Source organism: Sapajus apella, unplaced genomic scaffold (assembly GCF_009761245.1).
Source record: "Sapajus apella isolate SASKATOON/1434 unplaced genomic scaffold, GSC_monkey_1.0 scaffold84, whole genome shotgun sequence".
Classification (NCBI taxonomy): domain Eukaryota; kingdom Metazoa; phylum Chordata; class Mammalia; order Primates; family Cebidae; genus Sapajus; species Sapajus apella.
The window spans coordinates 795,582-817,839 of record NW_022437024.1 but is presented as its reverse complement, the minus strand read 5'-3'; the positions used below and the strand labels follow the sequence as shown (position 1 = coordinate 817,839).

Here is a 22,258-nt window from a genome sequence, read left to right as displayed (position 1 = left end):
TACAGGCACGTGCCACCATGCCCAGCTGATTTTTTGTATTTTTAGTAGAGACGGGGTTTCACCATGTTGACCAGGATGGTCTTGATCTCTTGACCTCGTGATCCACCCGCCTCGGCCTCCCAAAGTGCTGGGATCACAGGCGTGAGCCACTACGCCCGGCCTGCTGATACTTTTATATCACATGACTTGTTGCACATATTTCAAAATGTTATCTGTACTCAATACCATGTCAAAATTATGGCAGCTATTAGATGACCACTTGTTACTTAATAGGTTAATAAAGAAGCACATATTATGTCCTATAACTTTTTATAAGTTTTCACTGAAAATGAGGGTGATAGTGGGATCTGTGAGGATTAAATGACATGATATATATAAAGTGCCTATGCTTGCGAAAATGCTGAAAAAAATAAGTGCTTAGCATAGAAACCAGCATGTTAGAAGCAATAAATGTTACTATTTTACTGTATGCAGAATTTTGACAGACAGCAAGAAAGGTATTAGACTTGTGTGTTATTGCCATATACTGGTTTTTGTTTTTGTGTTTTCTTTTACCTTGTTTTTGAACTAAAAGTCCACAGTTCACATAATGTTCACTCTGTGTGTTTCACATTTCTATGGGTTTTGACAGATGTCCAATAACATGTATCCTCCATTACTGTAGTATACAGAATAGTTTCACTGCCCTAAATACTCCTTGTACTCCACCGATTCATCCTCCCACTCTTGTTCTCCTGGTAACCACTGACCTTTTTACTGCCACTGTAGTTTGCCTTCTTTAGAATGTCATATAGTTGGAGTTTTACCTGTTCAGACTGGCTTCTTTCACTTAGTAATATGCAGTTAAGATTCCTCCATGTCTTTTTGTGGCTTGGTAGTTCCTTTATTTTTATTACTGAATAACATTCCAATATATGGATGTATCTCATTTTGTTTATTCATTTATTGAGGGGCATCTTGGTTGCTTTTAGTTTTTGGTAATTATGAATAAAGCTACTATAAATATTCTTGTGCAGATTTTTGTGTGAACATAAGTTATCAGTTCATTTGAATGAATACATAGGACAATTGCTGAATTGTATGTTAAGACTACATTTAGCTTGGTAAGAGACTGCCAGACTTCTCCCAAAGTGGCTGTGCCATTTTGCATTCCCCACCAGCAAGTGATTCTCCTGCCTTAGCTTCCCAAGTAGCTGGGATTACAGGCGCCCACCACCATGCCTGACTGATTTCTGGTTTTGTTTTTGTTTTTGAGAGACTGGGTTTCACCATGTTGGCCAGGCTGCTCTCAAACTCCTGACCTCAAGTGAACCACCCACCTTAGCCTCCCATAGTGCTGGGATTATAGATGTGTAAAGAAGTTCTGTTGCTCCATGTCCTTGCATTTGGTATTGTTCATTTTTTGGATTTTAGCCATTCTCATAGGTGGGTAGTGGTATCTTGTTTGAATTTGCAATCCCGTAATGATATAACATGTTAGATACCTTTTCATATGCTTATTTGTCATCTGTTTAGTTTCTTTGGTAAGGTATCTGTTCAGATCTTTTGTCCATTGAGTTTGTTTTCTTACTGCTGACTTTTAAGGGTTCTTGGTATATTTTGGATACCAGTCATTTATCATGTGGGTCCCCAGCCTCTGGGCCAGGACCAGTACCTATTAGGAGATGGGCCACACAGCAGGAGGTGAGCAGTGGGGCAGTGAGCAAAGCTTTATCTGCATTTATGGCCGCTCCCCATTGCTTGCATTGTCACCTGAGCTTCACCTCATGTCAGATCAGTGGTGGAATTAGATTCTCATAGGAGTATGAACCCTATTGCGAATTGCGCGTATGAAGGATCTAGGTTGCATGCTGCTTATGAGAATCTAATGCCTGATGATCTGTCACTGTCTCCCATCACCTCCAGATGGGACTGTCTAGTTGCAGGAAGACAAGCTCAAGGCTCCCACTGATTCTAAATTATGGTGAGTTGTATAATTATTTCATTATCTATTGTAGTGTAATAATAGAAATAAAGTGCACAATAAATACAATGCACTTGAATCATCCTGAACCATACCCCACACAACCCCATCCATGGAAAAATTGTCTTCCATGAAACTGGTCCCTGGTGCCAGAAAGGTTGGGGACTACTGCTTTTGTTTCACAAATATTTCCTCCAAAAAAATAACCAAATATTTCTTCCAAGTCTGTGGCTTGTCTTTTCATTCTCTTAACAGTATCTTTTGCAGAACAAAAGTTTTTAATTTTAATGAAGTCCAACATCAATTTTTTCTTTCATGGAGTGTGCTTTTGATATTGTATGTAAAAACTCATCACCTAATCTAAGGTCACAAGGATTTTCTTCTGTTATTTTCTAGAAATTTTATAGTTTTACATTTTATATTTAGATTGGTGATCCATTTAGAGCTAATTTTTCCAAACGGTATAAAGTATGTGGCTAGATTTATTTATTTATTCATGTTTACAAGTGGACATCCAGTTGTTCCATTGCCATTTTTTGAAAAGACTATTCTCACCAGGTGTGGTGGCTCACACCTGTAATCCCAGCACTTTGGGAGGCCAAGTCAGGTGGATCACCCGAGGTTGGGAGTTCAAGACCAGCCTGACCAACATGTAGAAACCTCATCTCTATTAAAAATACAAAATTAGCCAGGCATAGTGGCATATGCCTGTAATCCCAGCTACTCAGGAGGCCAAGGCAGGAGAATCACTTGAACCCAGAAGGCAGAGGTTGTGATGAGCTGAGATCGGGCCATTGCACTCCAGCCTGGGCAACAAGAGCGAAACTCCGTTCTTCAAAAAAAAAAAAAAAAAGGAAAAGAAAGGAAAAGACTATTCTTTCACCATTGAATTGCTTTTGCTCCTTTGTCAAAGATCAGTTGACTCTCTAATACCATACTTTTTAAATTACTGTAGCTTTACAGTAAATGTTGAAGTCAATTAGTATCAGTCTTCCAACTTTGTTTGTTAGTATTCTGGACTATTCTTGGTCTTTTCTGCATTTCCATGTAAGTTTTAAAATTGGTTGATATCCAAAAAATAACTTTGGGCTTTGATTGGGACTGTATTTAATCTGTAGCTCAAGTTGGGAAGAACTGGTATCTTAACAAGATGGAGTCTTCCTATGAACATGTAATAGCTCTCTATTTGATTTCTTTCACCAGAATTTTGTAGGGACATTTTAAAAACTATTTTGATAATTACATTTTAATATAATTATATTTCTTTCTTTCTTTTTTGAGATGGAGTCTCACTCTGTTGTCAGGCTAGAGTGTAGTGGCACAATCTTGGCTCACTGCAACCTCTGTCTCCCAAGTTCAAACGATTCTCCTGCCTCAGCCTCTCAAGTAGCTGGGACTACAGGCACGCACCACCATGCCCAGCTAATTTTTGTATTTTTAGTAGAGAGAGGGTTTCACCATGTTACCCAGGATGGGCTCAATCTCTTGACATCATGACCTACCCAGCTTGGCCTCCCAAAGTGCCGGGATTATAGGCATGAGCCACTGAGTCCAGTCAATTATATTTCAATATAACTGGCTTCCTTTGGAATCTGACATATTTCATTTTATGCATTTTTAAATATGTCTCTCAGAAGAGATCCTGAGCTCCTTAGACTATCAAAGGGGTTAATGACCAAAGAAGGATAAAGAAGTAGTAATACTGCTCTAAGGTATCATTCAGTGAACAATTTGTATTCTAGAAATGTGGAGGTGGATGAATGAGGATAATTTCTTGTATTGTCTTGCCAGTTTAACATTTTTTTTTCCTAAAAGAACCAGCATTTCAATAGAGTTGGCGTTATCCATAGTGTGACTTTTGTATGTTTTTTTTTTCCAAGATGAAGTCTTGCTCTGTCATCCAGGCTGGAGTGCAGTGGCACGATCTTGGCTTACTGCAACCTCCGCCTCCTGGGTTCAAGTGATTCTCCTGCCTCAGCCTCCCAAGTAGCTGGGATTACAGGTGTCCGCCATCACACCCAGCTGATTTTTGTATTTTTAATAGAGACAGGTTTTCGCCATGTTGGCCAGGCTGGTCTCAAACTCCTGACCTTAGGTGATCCGCCCACCTCAGCCTCCCAAAGTGCTGGGATTACAGACATGAGCCACTGTGCCCGGCCAATAATAGCTTTTTTGCAGAGTTGCTGTATTAGTCAGGGTCCCCTAGAGGGATAGAACTAATGGAATATATATATATATATATATTTATATACATATATAAAGGGAAGTTTATTAAGTATTAACTCACACGATCACAAGGTCCCAAAATAGGCTATCTGTAGGCTGATGAGCAAGGAGTTCCAAAACTGAAGAACTTGGAGTCTGATGTTTGAGGGCAGGAAGCATCCAGCTCAGGAGAAAGATATAGTCTGGGGCCGAGCGCAGTGGCTTATGCCTTTAATCCCAGCACTGTGGGAGGCTGAGGCAGGCGGATCACTAGGTTGGGAGTTGGAGACCATCCTATCTAACACTGTGATACCCCATCTCTACTGAAAATACAAAAAATTAGCCAGGTGTGGTGGTACATGCCTGTAGTCCCAGCCAGTCAGGAGGCTGACGCAAGAGAATCGCTTGAACCTGGGAGGTCGTGGTTGCAGTGAGCCAAGATCGCGCCACTGCACTCCAGCCTGGGCAACAGAGCAAGACTCCCATCTCAAAACAAAAACAAAAACAGAAAACAACAACAACAACAAAAAACAGAATGAGAGGCTAAGCCATTCTCTCTTTTTCACATTTTTCTGCCTGCTTATATTTTAGCCATACTGGCAGCTGATTAGATTGTACCCACCCAGATTAAGGGTGGGTCTGCCTTTCCCAGCCTGCTGACTCAAACGTTAATCTCCTTTGGCAACACCCTCATAGACACACCCAAGATCAATACTTTGTATCCTTCAATCCAATCAAGTTGACACTCAGTATTAACCTTCACAGTTGGTATAAGGATTAAAGACAGTAATAAAAAAAAGAGGGTAATAAATTTAATTAATTAATTAAAGATAACAAAAAGTAGTAAATTGCTCAGCACAATGTCTACCATCTAGCATGTTATCTATTTTTATTTTTTATTTTATTTATTTTTTTTGAGATGGAGTGTCACTCTGTCACCCAGGCTGGAGTGCAGTGGCATGATCTAGGCTTACTGCAACCTCCACCTCCCTGGTTCAAGCGATTCTCCTGCCTCAGCCTCCCGAGTAGCTGGGATTGATAACAGGTATACCACCATGCCTGGCTAATTTTTGTATTTTAGTAGAGATAGGGTTTCACCATGTTGGACGGGCTGGTCTCGAACTCCTGACCTTGTGATCTGCCCACCTCGGCCTCCCAAAGTGCTAGGATTACAGATGTGAGGCCCCGAGCCCAGCTTTTAAAGTTTTTTTTTGAAGCATGGTCTTGCTCTGTCACCCAGGCTGGAGTGCAGTGGTGCAGTCATGGCTCACTGCAGCCTCAACTTCCTGGGATCCAGCAATCCTCCCACCTCAACCTCCCACGTATCTGGGACCACAGGCGTGCGCTACCACACCCAGCTAATTTTTTGTATTTTTAGTAGAGACGAGGTTTCACCATGTTGCCCAGGCTGGTTTCAAACTCCTGAGCTTAAGCAATCCATCCACCTCAGCCTTCCAAAGTGCTGTGATTACAGGCATGAGCTACCATGCGTAGCCCCTAGTAGATAATTTAAAAATACTGATTCTTATTACTGAGAAAAGAAATATGCTCAAACCTATTACTACTGCTTCATCAATGACTAGAAATTTGTGTTCTCTAGGCCGGAAAATTGTGTCCACGGGCGCGGTGGCTCATGCCTGTAATCCCACCACTTTGGGAGGCCGAGGTGGGCAGATCACAAGGTCAGGAGATTGAGACTATCCTGGGCAACATGGTGAAACTCTGTCTCTACTAAAAATACAAAAATTAACTGGGCATGGTGGCATGCTCCTGTAGCCCCAGCTACTCGGGAGGCTAAGGCAGGAGAATCGCTTGAACCCGGGAGGCAGAGGTTGCAGTGAGCCGAGATCATGCCACTGCGCTCCAGCCTGGCGACAGAGTGAGACTCTGACTCAAAAAAAAGAAAGTTATATCTTCTGCTCTGAGTTAGAAGAGGGAAGGATTGTAGAACTCTGAGGCAGGCCTACTGTTTATACCTGTTCCTTCATATGCATTGTCAGCTTTTAAGCATTGGTTAGCTAGTATGTTTGTTTATACTTATTAGTTCTTTGCCAAGCGTTTAATGAAAGGTTATCTTAAATTTACTAAAAGTGAAACAAAAAATACTTGTTTTCTTCTCTAAATTGTACATGGGTCCTTTTCATTGACTTTAAGGAAATGAAACGTTTCTTGCCTTGTTTGTTAAAGGAACAAAACTCATTGATGATTTTCCGTTTTTGTTCTAGAGAGAAATTTCATCACCTGTGCAACCTTCTTAAAGCAAACTAGGACCAGAGGAAGGATTATCCTTCATCTTTGAAGACCAAAACTAAACTGAAATTTAAAATGTTCTTCAGGGGAGAAGGGAGCTTGCCTTCCACTTCGGTAATAATTTGTTTCCTGACACTAAGGCTGTCTGCTGGTCAGAATTGCCTCAACAAGAGTCTAGAAGATGTTGTCATTGACATCCAGTCATCTCTTTCTAAGGGAATCAGAGGCAATGAGCCCATATATACTTTAACTCAAGAAGACTGCATTCATTCTTGCTGTTCAACAGAAAACATATCAGGTAAATGGTAGTTTCCTGAATCCTTTGTTTCATGTGTTTTGTGACTTCAGTAGCTGGGGGATATGGCTGAATTGCTTATACCAGTGACTCTCAATAGGATATAAATGTAAGTGACATAATCACTGGACAATTCTCTACAAGGGTGCCCTCCCCTCTGCTAAGCTGAGCCAAAGTTATTGATGAATGTATGTCTATATCCCTCAGGTGACTGGGTAAAGAAGAGGTTGAGAATCATTGGTGTTATATCCCAACTGGTATCTAGAATATTGAAAACAAAAATCCTATTGAAATGCTTACCTGCTATCATCATGGAGTATTGGAATACGGTGTGATACTACAAAGAAAATGCCGACAGAGAAAAGGAGTTGAGACAAAAAATAGAATTCTTATCTCATGGGAAAATTAGCATTTGATCTTTAAGTTGGAAGCATAAAACCCCCACTTCTTCTCCTTCTGTGGAGCTGGTGGCGTAGGATAAGTCAAAAAAACCGCTGACTACTAGGTAACCGCAGCTTCTAGAAGTCTAGTGGGATGAGGAGTCATTTAGACTGACCCATTTCCTTTTTTATTATTATTGTTTTTTCATAAATTTTTTTTTATAGAGACAGGGTTTCACCATGTTGGCCAGGCTGGTCTTGAACTCTTGACCTCAGGTGATCCACCCGCTTCGGCCTCCCAAAGTGCTGGGATTACAGGCATGAGCCATGGTGCCCGGCCTAGAATGACACATTTTCATGACACAGGAGGAAACTGAGACCCATAGGTTTGAACCAGGCCTTTGCATATTTTATTTTAGGATTTAAACCTTGGAACGGAAAAGAGGAGTATGCTATGTATCTTAGTAAAACAGTGGTCTTTTTTCAATTTTACTTATGACCCTGTTTGAATTCTCTAAATGAAAAAAAAATTTATTGAGTACCTAACACTTTACTAGTTGCTAGAGAGAAAACAGTGAATAAGATGGACAAGGCCTTGCCATCAAGGAGCCTGGAAAAGCTAATGAATGGCCAGGCATGGTGGCTCATTCCTATAATCCCAAAACTTTGAGAGGCCAAGGCAGGAGGATTGCTTGAGCCCAGGAGTTTGAGACCAGCCTAGGCAATATAGCAAGACCCTGTTCTCTGTAAAAAGTAAAATATTAGCTGGGCGTGGTGGCACATGCCTGTAGTCCCAGCTACTGGGAGGCTGAGATAGGAGGATCACTTGAGCCCAGGGGGTTGAGGCTGCTGTGAGCTTTTTGTTTGTTTGTTTGAAATGAAGTCTTGCTCTGTCGCCCAGGCTGGAGTGCAGTGGCACAATCTCAGCTCACTGCAACCTCCGCCTCCCAGGTTCAAGCAATTCTCCTGCCTTAGCCTCCTGAGTAGCTGAGATTACAGGCGTTCACCACCATGCCTGGCTAGTTTTAACTATTTTTAGTAGAGACATGGATTCACTGTGTTGGTCAGGCTGGTCTTTAACTCCTGACCTCAAATGATCCTCCCGCCTTAGCCTCCCAAAGTGCTGGGATTACATGCGAGAGCCACCACACACGACCTGCAGTGAGCTTTGATTGCAAAACTGCACTCCAGCCTGGGTGACACAGCAAGACCTTGTCTCAAAGGATACATATTTGGTCTTTGTCTCCAGTTCCTGGCACAGAGCTCCTAAAAACCTTGGAATTTCCCAAGTGATAGGAGCATGTCCTTGGTTATTCATAACCAGCCACTTTCAACTCTACTTGAGTTTGTGCTAGTGAGGTTTCACCTCAGGGGACAGGCTGGAGATTGAGTTCAGTCACAGTGGCCCATGACTTAATCAATCACGTAGTGAAACCATCATAAGAACCCCTAGATGATGGGGGAGCATCCAAGTTGGTGAACACATCCCAGTGTCAAGAGGATGATGCACCTCAATTCCCCAGGGGCAGAGTCTCCTGTACTTGGGACTTGTGGAGCCTCTTTTGGCTGTTCATTTGTATCCTTTATTGTAAACTGTAATAGTAAATATAGCATTTTCCTTAGTTATATTAGTTGTTCTAGCAAATTATCAAATCTGAGGGGGTAGGACCATGGGAACCCCTGAATTAGTACCAGCCAAGTCAGACAGAAATGTGGGTAACCTGGAGACCTGATACTTGCTACTGGCTTCTGAAGTGAGGGCAGTCTTGTGATACTGAGCCCACAATCCATGGGATCTGATGCTAACTCAGGATAGTTGGTGTCCAAATTGAACTGAATGGTAGGATATGCGGTTATTGCCGGAACACTGGTGTGGAGAAGACACCATATAGTTGGTGTCAGGAGGAAAAGTCCCTTCAATGGTCTCATTGAGCAGTGTGCTTTGGAACACTTTATGCAAGTAATTTATGGAAATGACAGAGGTTTAATTTAAATTTCTAGTTTTTCATTAAATGTTGACATCAACATTTATGTGAAAAAGAAACATCACCTGCAAGCAGAACTGAATACTGTCTTAAGTGTGGGTATTTATAGGCATCAGCAAAGCTCTGCATTTCTCCTCAATTCTAAGAAATGAGGGTTTGCTGTTTTATTTTATAAGCCAAAGTCCTATTACTGCTTTACTACAAGCAAAGGTACTTGGGACCTCAGTTAATGGATCTCAAACATTTTCCTCACTATTGAGCAATGGTTTAACCACTAAGCGTTCAAAGGCACTTTGATAATTTGATGATACTCTAGAAAAATGCACATAGGCCAGGCACAGTGGCTCACACCTATAATCCCAGCACTTTGGGAGGCCGAGGTGAGTAGATCATGAGGTCAGGAGACCAGCCTGGCCAAGATGGTGAAAACCCATCTCTACTGAAAAAAATATATATATATAAGAATTAGCTGGGCGTGGTGGCAGGTGCCCGTAATTCCAGCTACTCGGGAGTCTGAGACAGAGAATTGCTTGAACCTGGGAGGCGGAGGTTGAAGTGAGCTGAAATCGCGCCACTGCACTCCAGCCTGGGTGACAGAGTGAGACTCCATCAAGAAAGAAAGAGAGAGAAAGAGATAGATAGAGAGAGAGAAATACATATAACATAATGGGCATAATATGTTACACACAATTTTGAGGATTATGGACAGAGCAAGACTCACTCCATCAGAAAGAAAGAAAGAGAAAGGGAGAAAGAAAAAGGAAGGAAGGAAGGGAAAAAAATGCATGTAACATGATGAGCACAATATCTTACACACGATTTTGAGCTTTATGGACCCTCCTCTTTACCTAAGTGCCAAAAAGAATGATATTTCTGGTATCACATTGTTGAGAAAGAAAAAGCAGGAGTACCCCTCTTAGAATCTGAGTAATGGGGATATGACATGATTAACCCCCTGCCGAGGCTAACTAAATCTTCTTTCCCTTCTGGGGAGTTGGAGTTGATCTCTCACCATTGCCTGACTAGCAGCAGTGGCGGTGATGGTCAACGGAGCATGTGTTTTTAATGATTAGCCTATGTGCCTCTTAACCTTCAACCCAAATAGGGATATGCTGACCTCCCAAAGATGTGAGACTGTACTAAATTGAGGACAAAATCAAATCTAGGCCACGATGAGTAGAGAGTTTAATTTCTGTTGGACATAAGAGGAACAGAAAAGCCAGCAGCTGGGTGCGGTAGCTCATGCCTGTAATCCTAGTACTTTGGGAGGCTGAGGGGGGTGGATTGCTTGACCCCAGGAGTTCAAGATCGGTCTAGGCAACATAATGACACCTTGCCCCTACAAAAAACCAAAAAATTCACTGGGCGTGGTGGTGCACACCTGTAGTCCCAGCTACTGGGGAGGCTGAGGTGGTGGGAGGATTGTTTGAGCCCAGGAGATCAAGGCTGAAGTGAGCTGTGATTGTACCGCTGCACTGCAGCTTGGATGACAGAGCAAGACCCTGACTCAAAAAAGAAAAGACACCAGAAATTATAGTTAAGAGTGAAAAGTGAGGAAGTGGCCGGGCTTGGTGGCTCACGCCTGTAAACCTGTCACTTTGGGAGGCCCAGGCGGGTGGATCACGAGGTCAAGAGTTCGAGACCAGCCTGGCCAATACGGTGAAACCCTGTCTCTACTAAAAATACGAAAAGCCAGACGTCTCTACTAAAAATACAAAAATTAGCCTGTAATTTCAGCTACTTGGGAGACTAAGGCAGGAGAACCACTTGAACCTTGGAGGCGGAGGTTGCAGTGAGCTGAGATTGCGCCACTGTGCTCCAGCATGGGTGACAGAGTGAGACTTCGTCTCAACAACAACAACAAAAAAGGAAAAGTGAGAAAAGGAACAGAAAAGCAAACCTGACAAGGAAAGAGGGGAAACTGGAAGAAAAACAAAAAGAATGATACAGATACAAATTAAAGGATAGACTGTATTCCATACACTACTCAAATCCTTTGTGGAAGGAGGCATGACATCTAGGATATCTTACTGACTCCACTCATGGCTTTATAGGCATCTGAGATGCTTTCAGAAGCCAAGAGATGGCCAGGTGTGGTGGCTTACAGCTGCAATCCCAGCACTTTAGGAGTCCAACAAGGGCAAAGAGCTTGAGCCCAGGAGTTCAAGACTAGCCTGGGCAACATAGGGAGATTTGATCTCTACAAAAAATCTGGATGTGGTAGCTTGCATCTGTAGTCCCAGCTACTCCGGAGGCTGAGGTGGGAGAATCTCTTGAACCTGGTGGAGGTTGCAGTGAGCTGAGATCATGCCACTGCACTTCAGCCTGAGCAACAGAGCCAGACGTTGTCTCAAAACAAAAGGCCAGACGCGGTGGCTAACACCTGTAATCCCAGCACTTTGGGAGGCCGAGGTGGACAGATCATCTGAGGTCGAGAGTTGAAGACCAGCCTGACGAACACGGAGAAACCCCATTTCTACTAAAAATACAAAATTAGCCGGGTGTGGTGGCACATGCCTGTAATCCCAGCTACTTGGAGGCTGAGGCAGGAGAATTGCTTGAACCCGGAGGGCGGAGGTTGTGGTGAGCCAAGATCACACCATTGCACTCCAGCCTGGGTAACAAGAGTGAAACTCCGTCTCCAAAAAAAAAAAAAAAAAAAAAATCCCAGTTTTATAGGCAACATGCAAAGCATTGTGAGCACATGCCTCCTTCTCTCCATCAGGCCTGCTCAGGGTGTGACTGTGGTCACATCAATGTGAGAGAGCCTCTTAACAGTCTGTTTGGTGCTTGTTGGCCCTACATCCACAGTGAACATCAATCAGTGTGTGGTTGTCTTCTGTCTTCATAGCACAGGAGTGGTCAGGGCTTGATGATGGCAAAGTGGTCAAGCTTGTGAGGATGCTCTTCCCAGGATATTTAGGCTGCCTCGGGAGCCACAGTGTCTGGGGCTGCTGGAGGCGACATGCAGGTCTTTGTGTGTGTGTGTGTGTGTGTGTGTGTGTGTGTGTGTATGGTTGTGGACACCTTTCGGCCCTGCCTTCTTGGCCTTTAAAGCCTTTGCTTTGGCTTCTACTGAAGGAGGGACAGGCGCTTCCTTCTTCGCCTTCAGTGCCATCGTGTGAAAAAAAAAAAAAAGAGCTAAACCCAATGTTTTTAAAAGTTGTCTTAAGCAACTAAGGAAAAGGAAATGATTCAGCGGTCAGCAAGCAAGTGAACAAAACGAACAAAGGTGTTTGTGTTGGACTCCAGAATCAGTGAAGTGTTTCCTGCCTGCCCTACTCTTTAGAAAATCTCATTTCAGAATCATGCTTATGAGACCTTTCGTTACAGGGGACAAAGCATGTAACTTGATGATCTTCGACACTCGAAAAACAGCTCGACAGCCCAACTGCTACCTATTTTTCTGTCCCAGTGAGGAAGCCTGTCCATTGAAACCAGCAAAAGGACTCATGACTTACAGGATAATTAGAGGTAATAAAAGTGTTATACTTCTTCTTTTGTGATTAGAATAATGTAAGAATATGGTTTATGTGAAAGATTTTCTGCTAGAGTCTAAATGAAACTACCAAAAGGGGTCACATCTTAATACAGAAGATTCTAGTATATTTGTTATTAAGTTCACGTTATAATCACATTATCTGAAATCAAACTTGTTTGTGGCCACACCTCCCTGAACGCACCCAATCTCGTCTGAAATCAAACTCACCGGATTTTGTTGTCTAGACCTGAAAGGAAATTCATTCAAGAAATATTTATTGGCCGGGCACGGTGGCTCACGCCTTTAATCCCAACACTTTGGGAGGCCAAGGTGGGCGGATCACAAGGTCAGGAATTCAAGACCAGCTGGCCAATATGGTGAAACCCCATCTCTACTAAAAAAATACAAAAAAAATTAGCCAGGCTAATGTTTGTATTTTCAGTGGAGACGGGATTTCACCATGTTAGCCAGGCTGGTCTCAAACTTCTGATCTCAGGTGATCCGTCCAGCTTGTCCTCCCAAAGTCCTGGGATTACAGCCATGAGCCACTGCGCCCAGCCTCAATTTTTCTTTTATTTAAGTTTTAGAAAGTTGTTATCATTATACTCCTGATTTTTAATATTCTACTTGTTCATTTATTCAATAAATAACAAATATTATTTAGCATCTTCTATGTGCTAAGTACTTTTTATGCCCTAAGGATACAACGCTACACATGAAAAACAAGGTTCTGGCTGAGTATGGTAGCTCATGCCTATAATGCCAGCACTCTGGGAGGCTGGAGGATCACTTGAGGCCAGGAGTTTGAGACCAGTCTGGGCAACATGGTGAAACCTCATCTCTAAAAAAATGTTAAAAATTAGGCAGGCATGGTGGCATGAGCTTGTAGTCTCAGCTACTTAGGAGGCCAAGGTGGGAGAATCCCTTGAGCCTGGGAGGTCAAAGCTGCAGTGAGCTGTGTTCGTGTCACTGCACTCTAGCCTAGATGACTGAGTGAGACTCTGTCTCTAAAAAAAAAAAAATAGGAAAACAAGGTTCTCCCTTCCGGAACTTCTGTTTTAGGGGAGAGAGACAATAACCATAATAAATAAATAATCAAGAAAAATATAGTCACAAGTGCTATAAAGAGAATTGAGACCGGACCCTAAAATAGACAATCAGTAAGTAAAGATTTAACCCCTAAACTGAGATCTGAACAGCAAGGAGCCAGATGTGAGGAGATCAAGGGAAGACCATCCAGGTCCAAGGTCCTCAGGCAGAATGATTTGGAGTGTTTGAAATACCAGCACACCAATCCCAGCTGGTTGACTCATTGTGAAATATACAGAGAGTGATATATAAAACGGCAGGGAGGGCCAGATCATATAACACCCTGTAAGTCATAGGAGAGAGTTTTTTGTTTTTTTTTTTTTCTTTTTGAGACAGGAGTCTCACTCTGTTGCCCAGGCTGGAGTGTAGTGGCACGATCTCAGCTCACTGCAACCTCCACCTAGCTGGGACTATTGGTGCATGCCACCATGCTTGGCTAATTTTTGTATTTTTAGTAGAGACAGGGTTTCACCATGTTGGCCAGGCTTGTCTCAAACTCCTGACCTCAGGTGATCTACCTGCCTCGGCCTCCCAAAGTACTGGGATTGCAGGTGTGAGCCTCCACGCCTGGCCAGGAGTTTTTATCTTAGGTGTGTGGTGGGAACCTGTTGAGAGTTTTATTTTTACTTTTATTTTTTTGAGTTGGAGTCTCACTCTGTCACCCAGGCTGGAGTGCAGTGGCGCAATCTCGGTTCAATGCTACCTCCGCCTCCCGGTTCAAGTGATTCTCCTGCCTCAGCCTCCTGAGTAGCTGGGACTATAGGCAAGCATCACCATGCCTGGCTAATTTTTGTATTTTTAGTACAAATAGTTTTGTCATGTTGGCCAGGCTGGTCTCGAACTCCTGACCTCAAGTGATCTGCCCACCTCAGCCTCCCAAATGCCAGGATTACAGGCGTGAGTCACCATGCCTGGCAGGAGTTTTAAAGCAGGCATGTTATGTGGTGTTTTAAAGGTGATTTCTCAAAGCTCACCGTAGCTGCCCTTTTGGGAATGAACAGTGACACAGCAGCAAAGTGAAAATTGAAAGACTGGTTAGGAGCCATGGGTGAGACCTGGGTGAAGGCACAAGGAGTGGTGGGCAAGATGGAGAGAGGAGTGGACATACGGGCTGTTCCAAAGTAGAGTTGACGGGATCTGCTGGTGGTATGGGTCTGGGGGACCAGAAAAAGAGAACCATCAAAGCCAAGTCCTAGTTTTTGCCTTGAGCATTTAGATGAATGGTGACGCCATGTGCTCCATTGGGGGAAACTTGAGGAGTAGTTTTAGGGTTGTGGGATGGAATCTAGGGCTCTCTCTTGACTGCATTAAGTATGAGGTGCTTTGGGGAATGATACTGCTCAGCGTGCCTGGGTGTTGACACTGCTTTGCCCTCTGGCTGAGGCTGTGTCTGAGTTTTGCTCATATGCCAGGGAAACCTGATGCGTCAAACATCCCCTGAAACAGGAGCATGAAGAACACAGTATTTGTGTAAATAATTACTGTTAAAATATGATGATAGAAATTATAGCTGAATTTGTTTTCTAATACCTCTGTAGTGTTGTTGCTTTTATAATGCACCTATAAAAGGGAATGTGTGGGGTGAAGATCTTTGCCAATGGAAATGAGGAAAAGGGGAATTTGGCATGTACATAAATCTTGGGGCGAGTGTGAAGGTAATGAAGTAAAATAGAATTAAATGGTTCTTATGGTAGCCACCAGGGGGCAGTGCCAGCCCCTGAGCAGGTTGATGGATACCTAGTGGCAACGTGGCACCAACCCTGGACATAGTATGCAAAGGACTGTTTATATCTACAGGATGTGTGCAAGTTGTATTTGTAATTCTGTTTATGAATCTGTCCATGTTGATGAATTCAGATTACCCCATTAAAAATGAATTATCTGCCTCCTACCTGGAGTGAAATTAAATATGAATATCTGGTGGTTTGTTTCTGGAAGAACTCTATTTCTCTATTTCTTTTTCTTTTCTTTCTTTCTTTCTTTTTTTTTTTTTTTTTTTTTTTTGAGACAGTGTCTCACTCTCTTGCCCAGGCTGCAGTGCAGTGGTGCAATAATGGCTCATTGCAGCCTCCTCCTGGGCTCAAGCCGTCCTCTTCATTCAGCCTCCTGAGTAGTTGGGACTACAGATATGCACCACCATACCAGGCTAATTTTTAAAAATTTTTTGTAGCAATAGGGGTTTCAGTATGTTGACCGGGCTGATCTCAAACTTCTGGCCTCAATCAGTCATCCCGCCTCAGTCTCTCAAAGTGCTGGGATTACAGGCGTGAGCCAACTTGCCTGGCCTCTATTTCCTATATCCAGTTGACTAATATTTACAGACCAAGAGTTTGAATGATGACAGTGAGTTCTGTTCATTCTATAAAACCATTGCCATTTGGTATTATTTAATCTTTTATTGTTGCTGTTGGCAGCTTCATGGCATGCCATTTTTACCAAGGACTGGAAGAATGGGAGAATTCAGACATAGAATAAATTGGGAGTCTGTTTGCTCAGCTGGGGTCCAAGTAATAGTCTCTCATTTTTCGACTCAGTGAAGTTGTTTGAAAATAAAACTCCAAAGAGGAGTTAAGGGTGCAGAGCTGCTTTGCAGCTCCCTTTGTGGCTCGTCTCTGCATGACTGAGGGGAAGCACCACGCCCCAACGGCAAACATGAGTGGGTGAGGCAAATGGAGCAGGTGTGGGGGACTCCTGTGTGGCTCTAGGACCTCTGCCAACAGAGGAATCTTATCAAGAAGTGGGACTGGCTCGAGCTTTGCTTTATTTATGAGTTTGTGTGCTTGGGAAAAAAAACAGCTGTTTTGGTCATTCTTGTCAATGGCCATATTTAAGTTCTGATTTCCCACATATCACAGAGTGTTTATATAAATAGTCTTTTTCTTTTTTAACTTTAAAATGAATTATAGGCCAAGCATGATGGGTCACACCTGTAATCTCAGCACTTTGGGAGGCCGAGGTGGGCGGATTGCTTGATTCCAGGAGTTCAAGACCATCCTGGGCAACATGGCAAAGCTCTGTCTCTACAAAAAATACAAAAATTAGCTGGGTGTGGTGGTATGGCACTGCGGTCCCAGCTCCTTGAGAGGCTGAGGTAGAAGGATCGCTTGAACCTGGAAAATCGAGGCTACAGTGAGGTGTGCCTGTGCTACTGCATTCCAACCTGGGAGACAGAGCAGGACCCCTTCTCAAACATATATATATATATTTTTAAAGATATATTTAATTTGACCCAAATTTATTTTAGAGTAGAATACTATATCCTAGAGCAAATGTCCACCAACTTTTTTTTGCCAAGGGCCAAATAGCATTTTAGGCTTTTCATACCAGTATTTTAGGTTTAGAAATACAGAAATTTGAATTTCATATACTTTTCCTGTGTCATACAATATTCTTTTGATTATTTTTCAGCCATTAAAAAATGTAAAAGCTGGCTGGGTGTGGTGGCTCAGCCCTGAAATCCTAGCATTTTGTGAGGCTGAAGCGGGTGGATCACCTGAGGTCAGGAATTTGAGACCAGCCTGGCCAACATGGTGGAACCCCATCTCTACTAAAAATTCAAATATCAGCCAGGTATGGTGGCACATGCCTGCAATCCCAGCTACTCAGAAGACTGTGGCAGGAGAATTGCTTGAATCTGGGAGGCGGAGGTTGTAGTGAGCTGAGATCACGCCACTGCACTCCAGCCTGGGTGACAGAGTGAGACTCCAACCTAAAAAAAAAAAAAAAAAAAAAAAAAGTAAAAACCATTCTTAGCTTGCAAGTCATACAAAGACAGATGGTAGGCCAGATTTGTCCATCAGGCCATAGTTTGCTGAGCCCTGTCCTAGATGAATGAGTAAGTGACAGTGCAAAGGACCTCTTAGAGGGGTAAGGCCTTAGAGAATAGTCACCAGAGGGCACTAATCCAAAGCTGCCTCTGGATCTGTTTGTAGGAAAGAGGAGACTGAGGACCAGTTTAGAAACTGGGATGGAGGTGAGTTGAGGAAGAGAAAGGAAAAGAGCAGGAGTGAGCGGACTGAGAAATGCCAGGACATTTCTCTGCTTCTTTCCTTGTGTTTTCTGCAGGTCTAATCTGCGTGAGATGGTTAGCCTAGCAGCACAGTAATACACAGCAATTCACATGGTCATTCCTTGCACTTGATTGCTTGAACAGGCCTTTCCAGTTTGAGCTGTGATAAATGGGGTGTGTGATCAGGAGCAAAATTCTAAGCTTCTTTGAGTGGGAGCAGGATGTGGGGCTGGTTTCTCCTCAGCAGGCATGGGGAATGTATGGTTTTCTACAATGTGGTCATCATGATTTCAAATATTGGTCCCATCAACCTCATGACCTAAGACGTTGACTCCAAAATTCTAATTTTTAAGAGTCCTAGTGAAATCTCCCAGATAGCCTCTGTCCTCTGAGCACAGTGCTGGGATGATATGTCCGTTTTGTTGTTGTTTGAAGGAGTCCTCAACCTTCTGCTGCTGCTGTGGCCTCAGTGCTCAGAGGAGAGACCAGACCCTGCCTGGTTCCTCTTCCTCCTTCCTGTCAAAGGCACATCACAGGGATTCTTCCTCCTCTCCTGCTCTATCGTCTCATTTCCCACAGCTTCCACATATGTTTCTTGCCTGCCCCATGCCCCCACTGAAATCTCTCTTGATGATTGCTTGGTCCTGAATTGTCGTCTCTGCCTTAGTTGGCAGAAGCCCACACCTTCCCGCGCATTCTCCCTGCCGCCCTCTCCTGCTCAGGTCACCCTCCAGCCCACTTTCTTCCCTAGCCTTGGTCCCTTAGGAAGATGGAGAGGGTTCTCCATCTTCCTAAGCCCCTTGCTGCCCTGCTGAGCCCCTCCAGCTTCTCTACTGTGCAACTCCCACCTTTTCCTTAATTCGCCTGGTCCTCCACACATTTCTCTTCTCTTCTGTCCTATCATACTAGAAATAAACCACAGCATCTGGTAGAGAGGCGGTGTTACCAGATTCTCATTTAGCAATTTGTGTTTTTCCATTTTGCATACATTTCAATGAAATGTCAAGTATCAACAGTTCGGAGATTTTTTTTTTTTTTTAAGAGACAGGATCTCCCTATATTGTCCAGGCTGGTCTCAAACTCCTGGCCTCAAATGATCCTCCTGCCTTAGCCTCTCAAAGTGCCGGGATTATAGGTGTGAGCCACCATTCCTAGCCAGTTTGGTGATCTTTTGAGCAAGCTGATATGTTTGTATTTTTTTAACCTACCTTAGCATGGAGTTATATAAGTTTTCCTTTTGTTATCCATACATTTTCAGATTTTCCATCTTTGACCAGAACTGATTTGCCAAGCCAAGAGTTAGCCCAGGAAGATTCTCTCTTACATGGCCAGCCTTCACAAGCAGCCACTCCCCCAGCCCATCATCACACAGGTTATTCAAAGCCCACCAATATATCATGGAAAGACACACTTTCTCAGAAGTTTGGATCCTCAGATCACTTGGAGAAACTATTTAAGATTGACGAAGCAAGTGCCGAGCTCCTTGTTAATAAAGAAAAAGGCCATTCTCAGAGTTCACGGTTTTCCTCCAAACAAGAAATAGCTTATCTGCTGCCTGGAAATGTGAGTGCATTCCCAACGACAGTGGCAGTTAATTCTCTGCATACCACCTCGGCTACTCCAAAGCCCACTGTCCTTCTACCCACCAATGCTTCAGTGACACTTTCTGGGACTTCCCAGCCACAGCTGGCCACCACAGCTCCACCTGTAACCACTGTCACTTCTCAGCCTCCCACGACCCTCATTTCTACAGTTTTTACACGGGCTGTGGCTACACTCCAAGCGATGGCTACAACAGCAGTCCTGACCACCACCTTTCAGGTACCTACAGACTCGAAAGGCAGCCTAGGAGCGATACCATTTACAGAAATCTCCAACCTAACTTTGAACATGGGGAATGTGTATAACCCTACTGCATTTTCTACGTCAAATGTGGAGTCTTCCACTATGAATAAAACTGCTTCCTGGGAAGGTAGGGACACCAATCCAGGCAGTTCCTCCCAGGGCAGCGTTCCAGAAAATCAGTATGGCCTTCCATTTGAAAAATGGCTTCTCATCGGGTCTCTGCTTTTTGGTGTCCTGTTCCTGGTGATAGGCCTCGTCCTCTTGGGCAGAATCCTCTCAGAATCGCTCCGCAGGAAACGTTACTCAAGACTTGATTATTTGATCAATGGGATCTATGTGGACATCTAAGGATGGAACTCAGTGTCTCTTAATTCATTCAGTAACTAGAAGCCCAAGTGCAGTGAATTCCTTAGCAGGAGGTTGTATTTTGAAGACAGGAAAATGTCCCCTACTGCTTTCTTTATGTTTGGTTTTTGAGGACGAGTGAAGTGGAAACCAAATTAGGTAATTTGGGTAATCTGTCTCTAAAATATTTAGCTGAGAACAAAGCTCTACCTAAAGTAATAAAGTATGATTGCCATATAAATTTCAAAATTCGACTGGTTTTTATGCAAAGAAACAGGTTAGGACATCTAGGTTCCAATTCATTAATATTCTTGGTGCCAGATAAAATCAACTGTTTATATCAATTTCTAATGGATTTGCTTTTCTTTTTATATGAATTCCAATACAACTTATTTCAGATGTAGTTCCTTCCAATTAAATATTTGAACAAATCTTTTGTTACTCAGTAATGTTCTTGTAAGTAGCATGTCCAGCTGGATAACTTTCCATTTATTTCCACTAGCAAAATGCTTATGTGATGAAAATATGTTCCAAGTTAAAATGACAAACCCCCTTTTCCCATTAGTGAGCAAAGAGCTTCACTTGGGAGAATTCTAGCAGAATGGAAGCCTACATGGAGACAATGACAAGTCAGTTCTGATAAATAGCCAAATCCACTTCAGGCTTGTTCTAGTTAACCTTTTTAAAAAAGTATCATAGACATTTTCTAAACTTGTACTAAGTTAAACATATACCAATATTATTTTATATCCTTACCTAAATTGACCAGCAGTCAGCCTAATCTTAATTTAGAACAACACTGGAAATAATAAATAGCACTAAGATTATGCTACAATTTTTATTGGTTAGCAATTAAAATTTCTGAGAAAGACTTTTAATAAAGTCTTCCAGATAAGTTATAGATGAGGTAACAAAGAGTCAGGAAGTCCCCTGGGTCAGCCTGACACCTGTTTTCTCTGGACTTCAATTTGCTTATCTGCAAAACAGGAAATTTGGTCCCTTACAAGTGTCACCAGAGGTTTTTGTTTGTTTTTTGTTTTTCTGACAGATTCTTGTTCTGTCGCCTGGCTGGACTGCAGCGGTGCGATCTTGGCTCACTGCAACCTCTGACTCCCTCGTTCAAGTAATTTGCCTGCCCCGGCCTCCCGAGTAGCACCTGCCACTATGCCCAGCTATTTTTTGTATTTTTTTTTGGTAGAGACAGGGTTTCACCATGTTGGCCAGGATGGTCTGGATCTCCTGACCTTGTGATCACTCGCCTCGGACTCCCAAAGTGCTGGGATTACAGGCGTGAGTCACCATGCCCGGCCTGTCACCAGAGCTTTTAAAGATAAAATGGAATTCAAATGTGAACTTAATACGGTGAGCACTAGAGGGCAGTAGCTGGTTAATAAGTACAGCAGTTAAGAGAAACGCAGGAAATGAGAGAAAAAACTTTTTTTTTCTTCTCCTTCCTCTTCACCTCCTTCCCTTCTGTTCTCCTGATACCCCTCCCCCATTCCCCTGGCTTACACTAAGCTCATAAAGTACGTTAAGAGGAAAGCTGGCCTATTGAAAATACTTTTCTTATATTTTCCAACTTAACAGCTTGACCCAAATCTCCAAGGGGTTTACATAAGCTTTAAGCAGGTTGAATAAATAAAACCTTGAGTCAATTTAATTTAACAAGTATTTATGGAATATCCCCATGTAGGCCAGAATCAGATTAGTAACGAAGTGTCTTGGAATTTTAAAATGTCTCCTCTCTTTATTAACGGATTTAGAGAGTAGAAATAAGGCTTTCTGTGGTGGTTTATAAAGGCATTTTCCTGGCTCTCTTGGAGTTCTCTGTTCACTTTGCCGCAGTCTTTGTTGTGATGGGGAGACCACATGGGAGCGGTGGGGATGAATGATGCTACAGGCCCAAACTGTGAGTGGCGGGGGGGATGTAGGAAGTGGGGGGACATCTGGAGTGGAAAGAGCGCTCTTCTCACACAGCTCTGTCTACTTACTGCCCCTAGGACAGAGGGTGCAGCTGCTGTAAGGGCAGTCGGGGTAGAGGAATCCCTTAGGGGAATTCAGCAGTGACTAGCCTGGTCAGCCTTTCAGATAAGGCGCATTGAGTTATGAGCCCCCTCCTTTGGTTTGTAGAAACAGAAGGTAGCAGCCTAGAACAGGTGAGAAGATGAGGAAGGTCCTTCTGCTCAAACATATCCTCTCTCCATATTTTACCAACACGATACTGACCTAGGTTAAAAAGCTACTCATGGTGGTACGCGCCTGTAGTCCCAGCTACTCAGGAGGCTGAAGCAGGGGAATTACTTTGAACCTGGGAGACGGAGGTTGTGGTGAGCCAAGATAACGCCGCTGCACTCCAGCCTGGGGACAGAGCAAGATCCTGAAATAAAAAAAAAAAAAAGCTACTGGCTGGG

At 43.2% G+C, this 22,258-nt stretch overlaps 1 protein-coding gene across 3 annotated transcripts in view; it reads left to right on the top strand.

Annotated features, from left to right (window-relative positions):
* MANSC1 (MANSC domain containing 1) overlaps positions 1-20,293 on the top strand; it is a 22,287-nt gene extending 1,994 nt beyond the window's left edge. For all 3 annotated transcript variants that reach the window (XM_032253667.1, XM_032253666.1, XM_032253665.1), the window contains exons 2-4: positions 6,394-6,716; positions 12,412-12,552; positions 18,916-20,293. In XM_032253667.1, coding sequence (XP_032109558.1) covers positions 6,494-6,716; positions 12,412-12,552; positions 18,916-19,850 — 1,299 coding nt within the window. In that variant the 5' untranslated portion in view covers positions 6,394-6,493 and the 3' untranslated portion in view covers positions 19,851-20,293. The remainder of the gene's footprint in view (positions 1-6,393; positions 6,717-12,411; positions 12,553-18,915) is intronic.
* Positions 20,294-22,258: the final 1,965 nt, after the last annotated feature.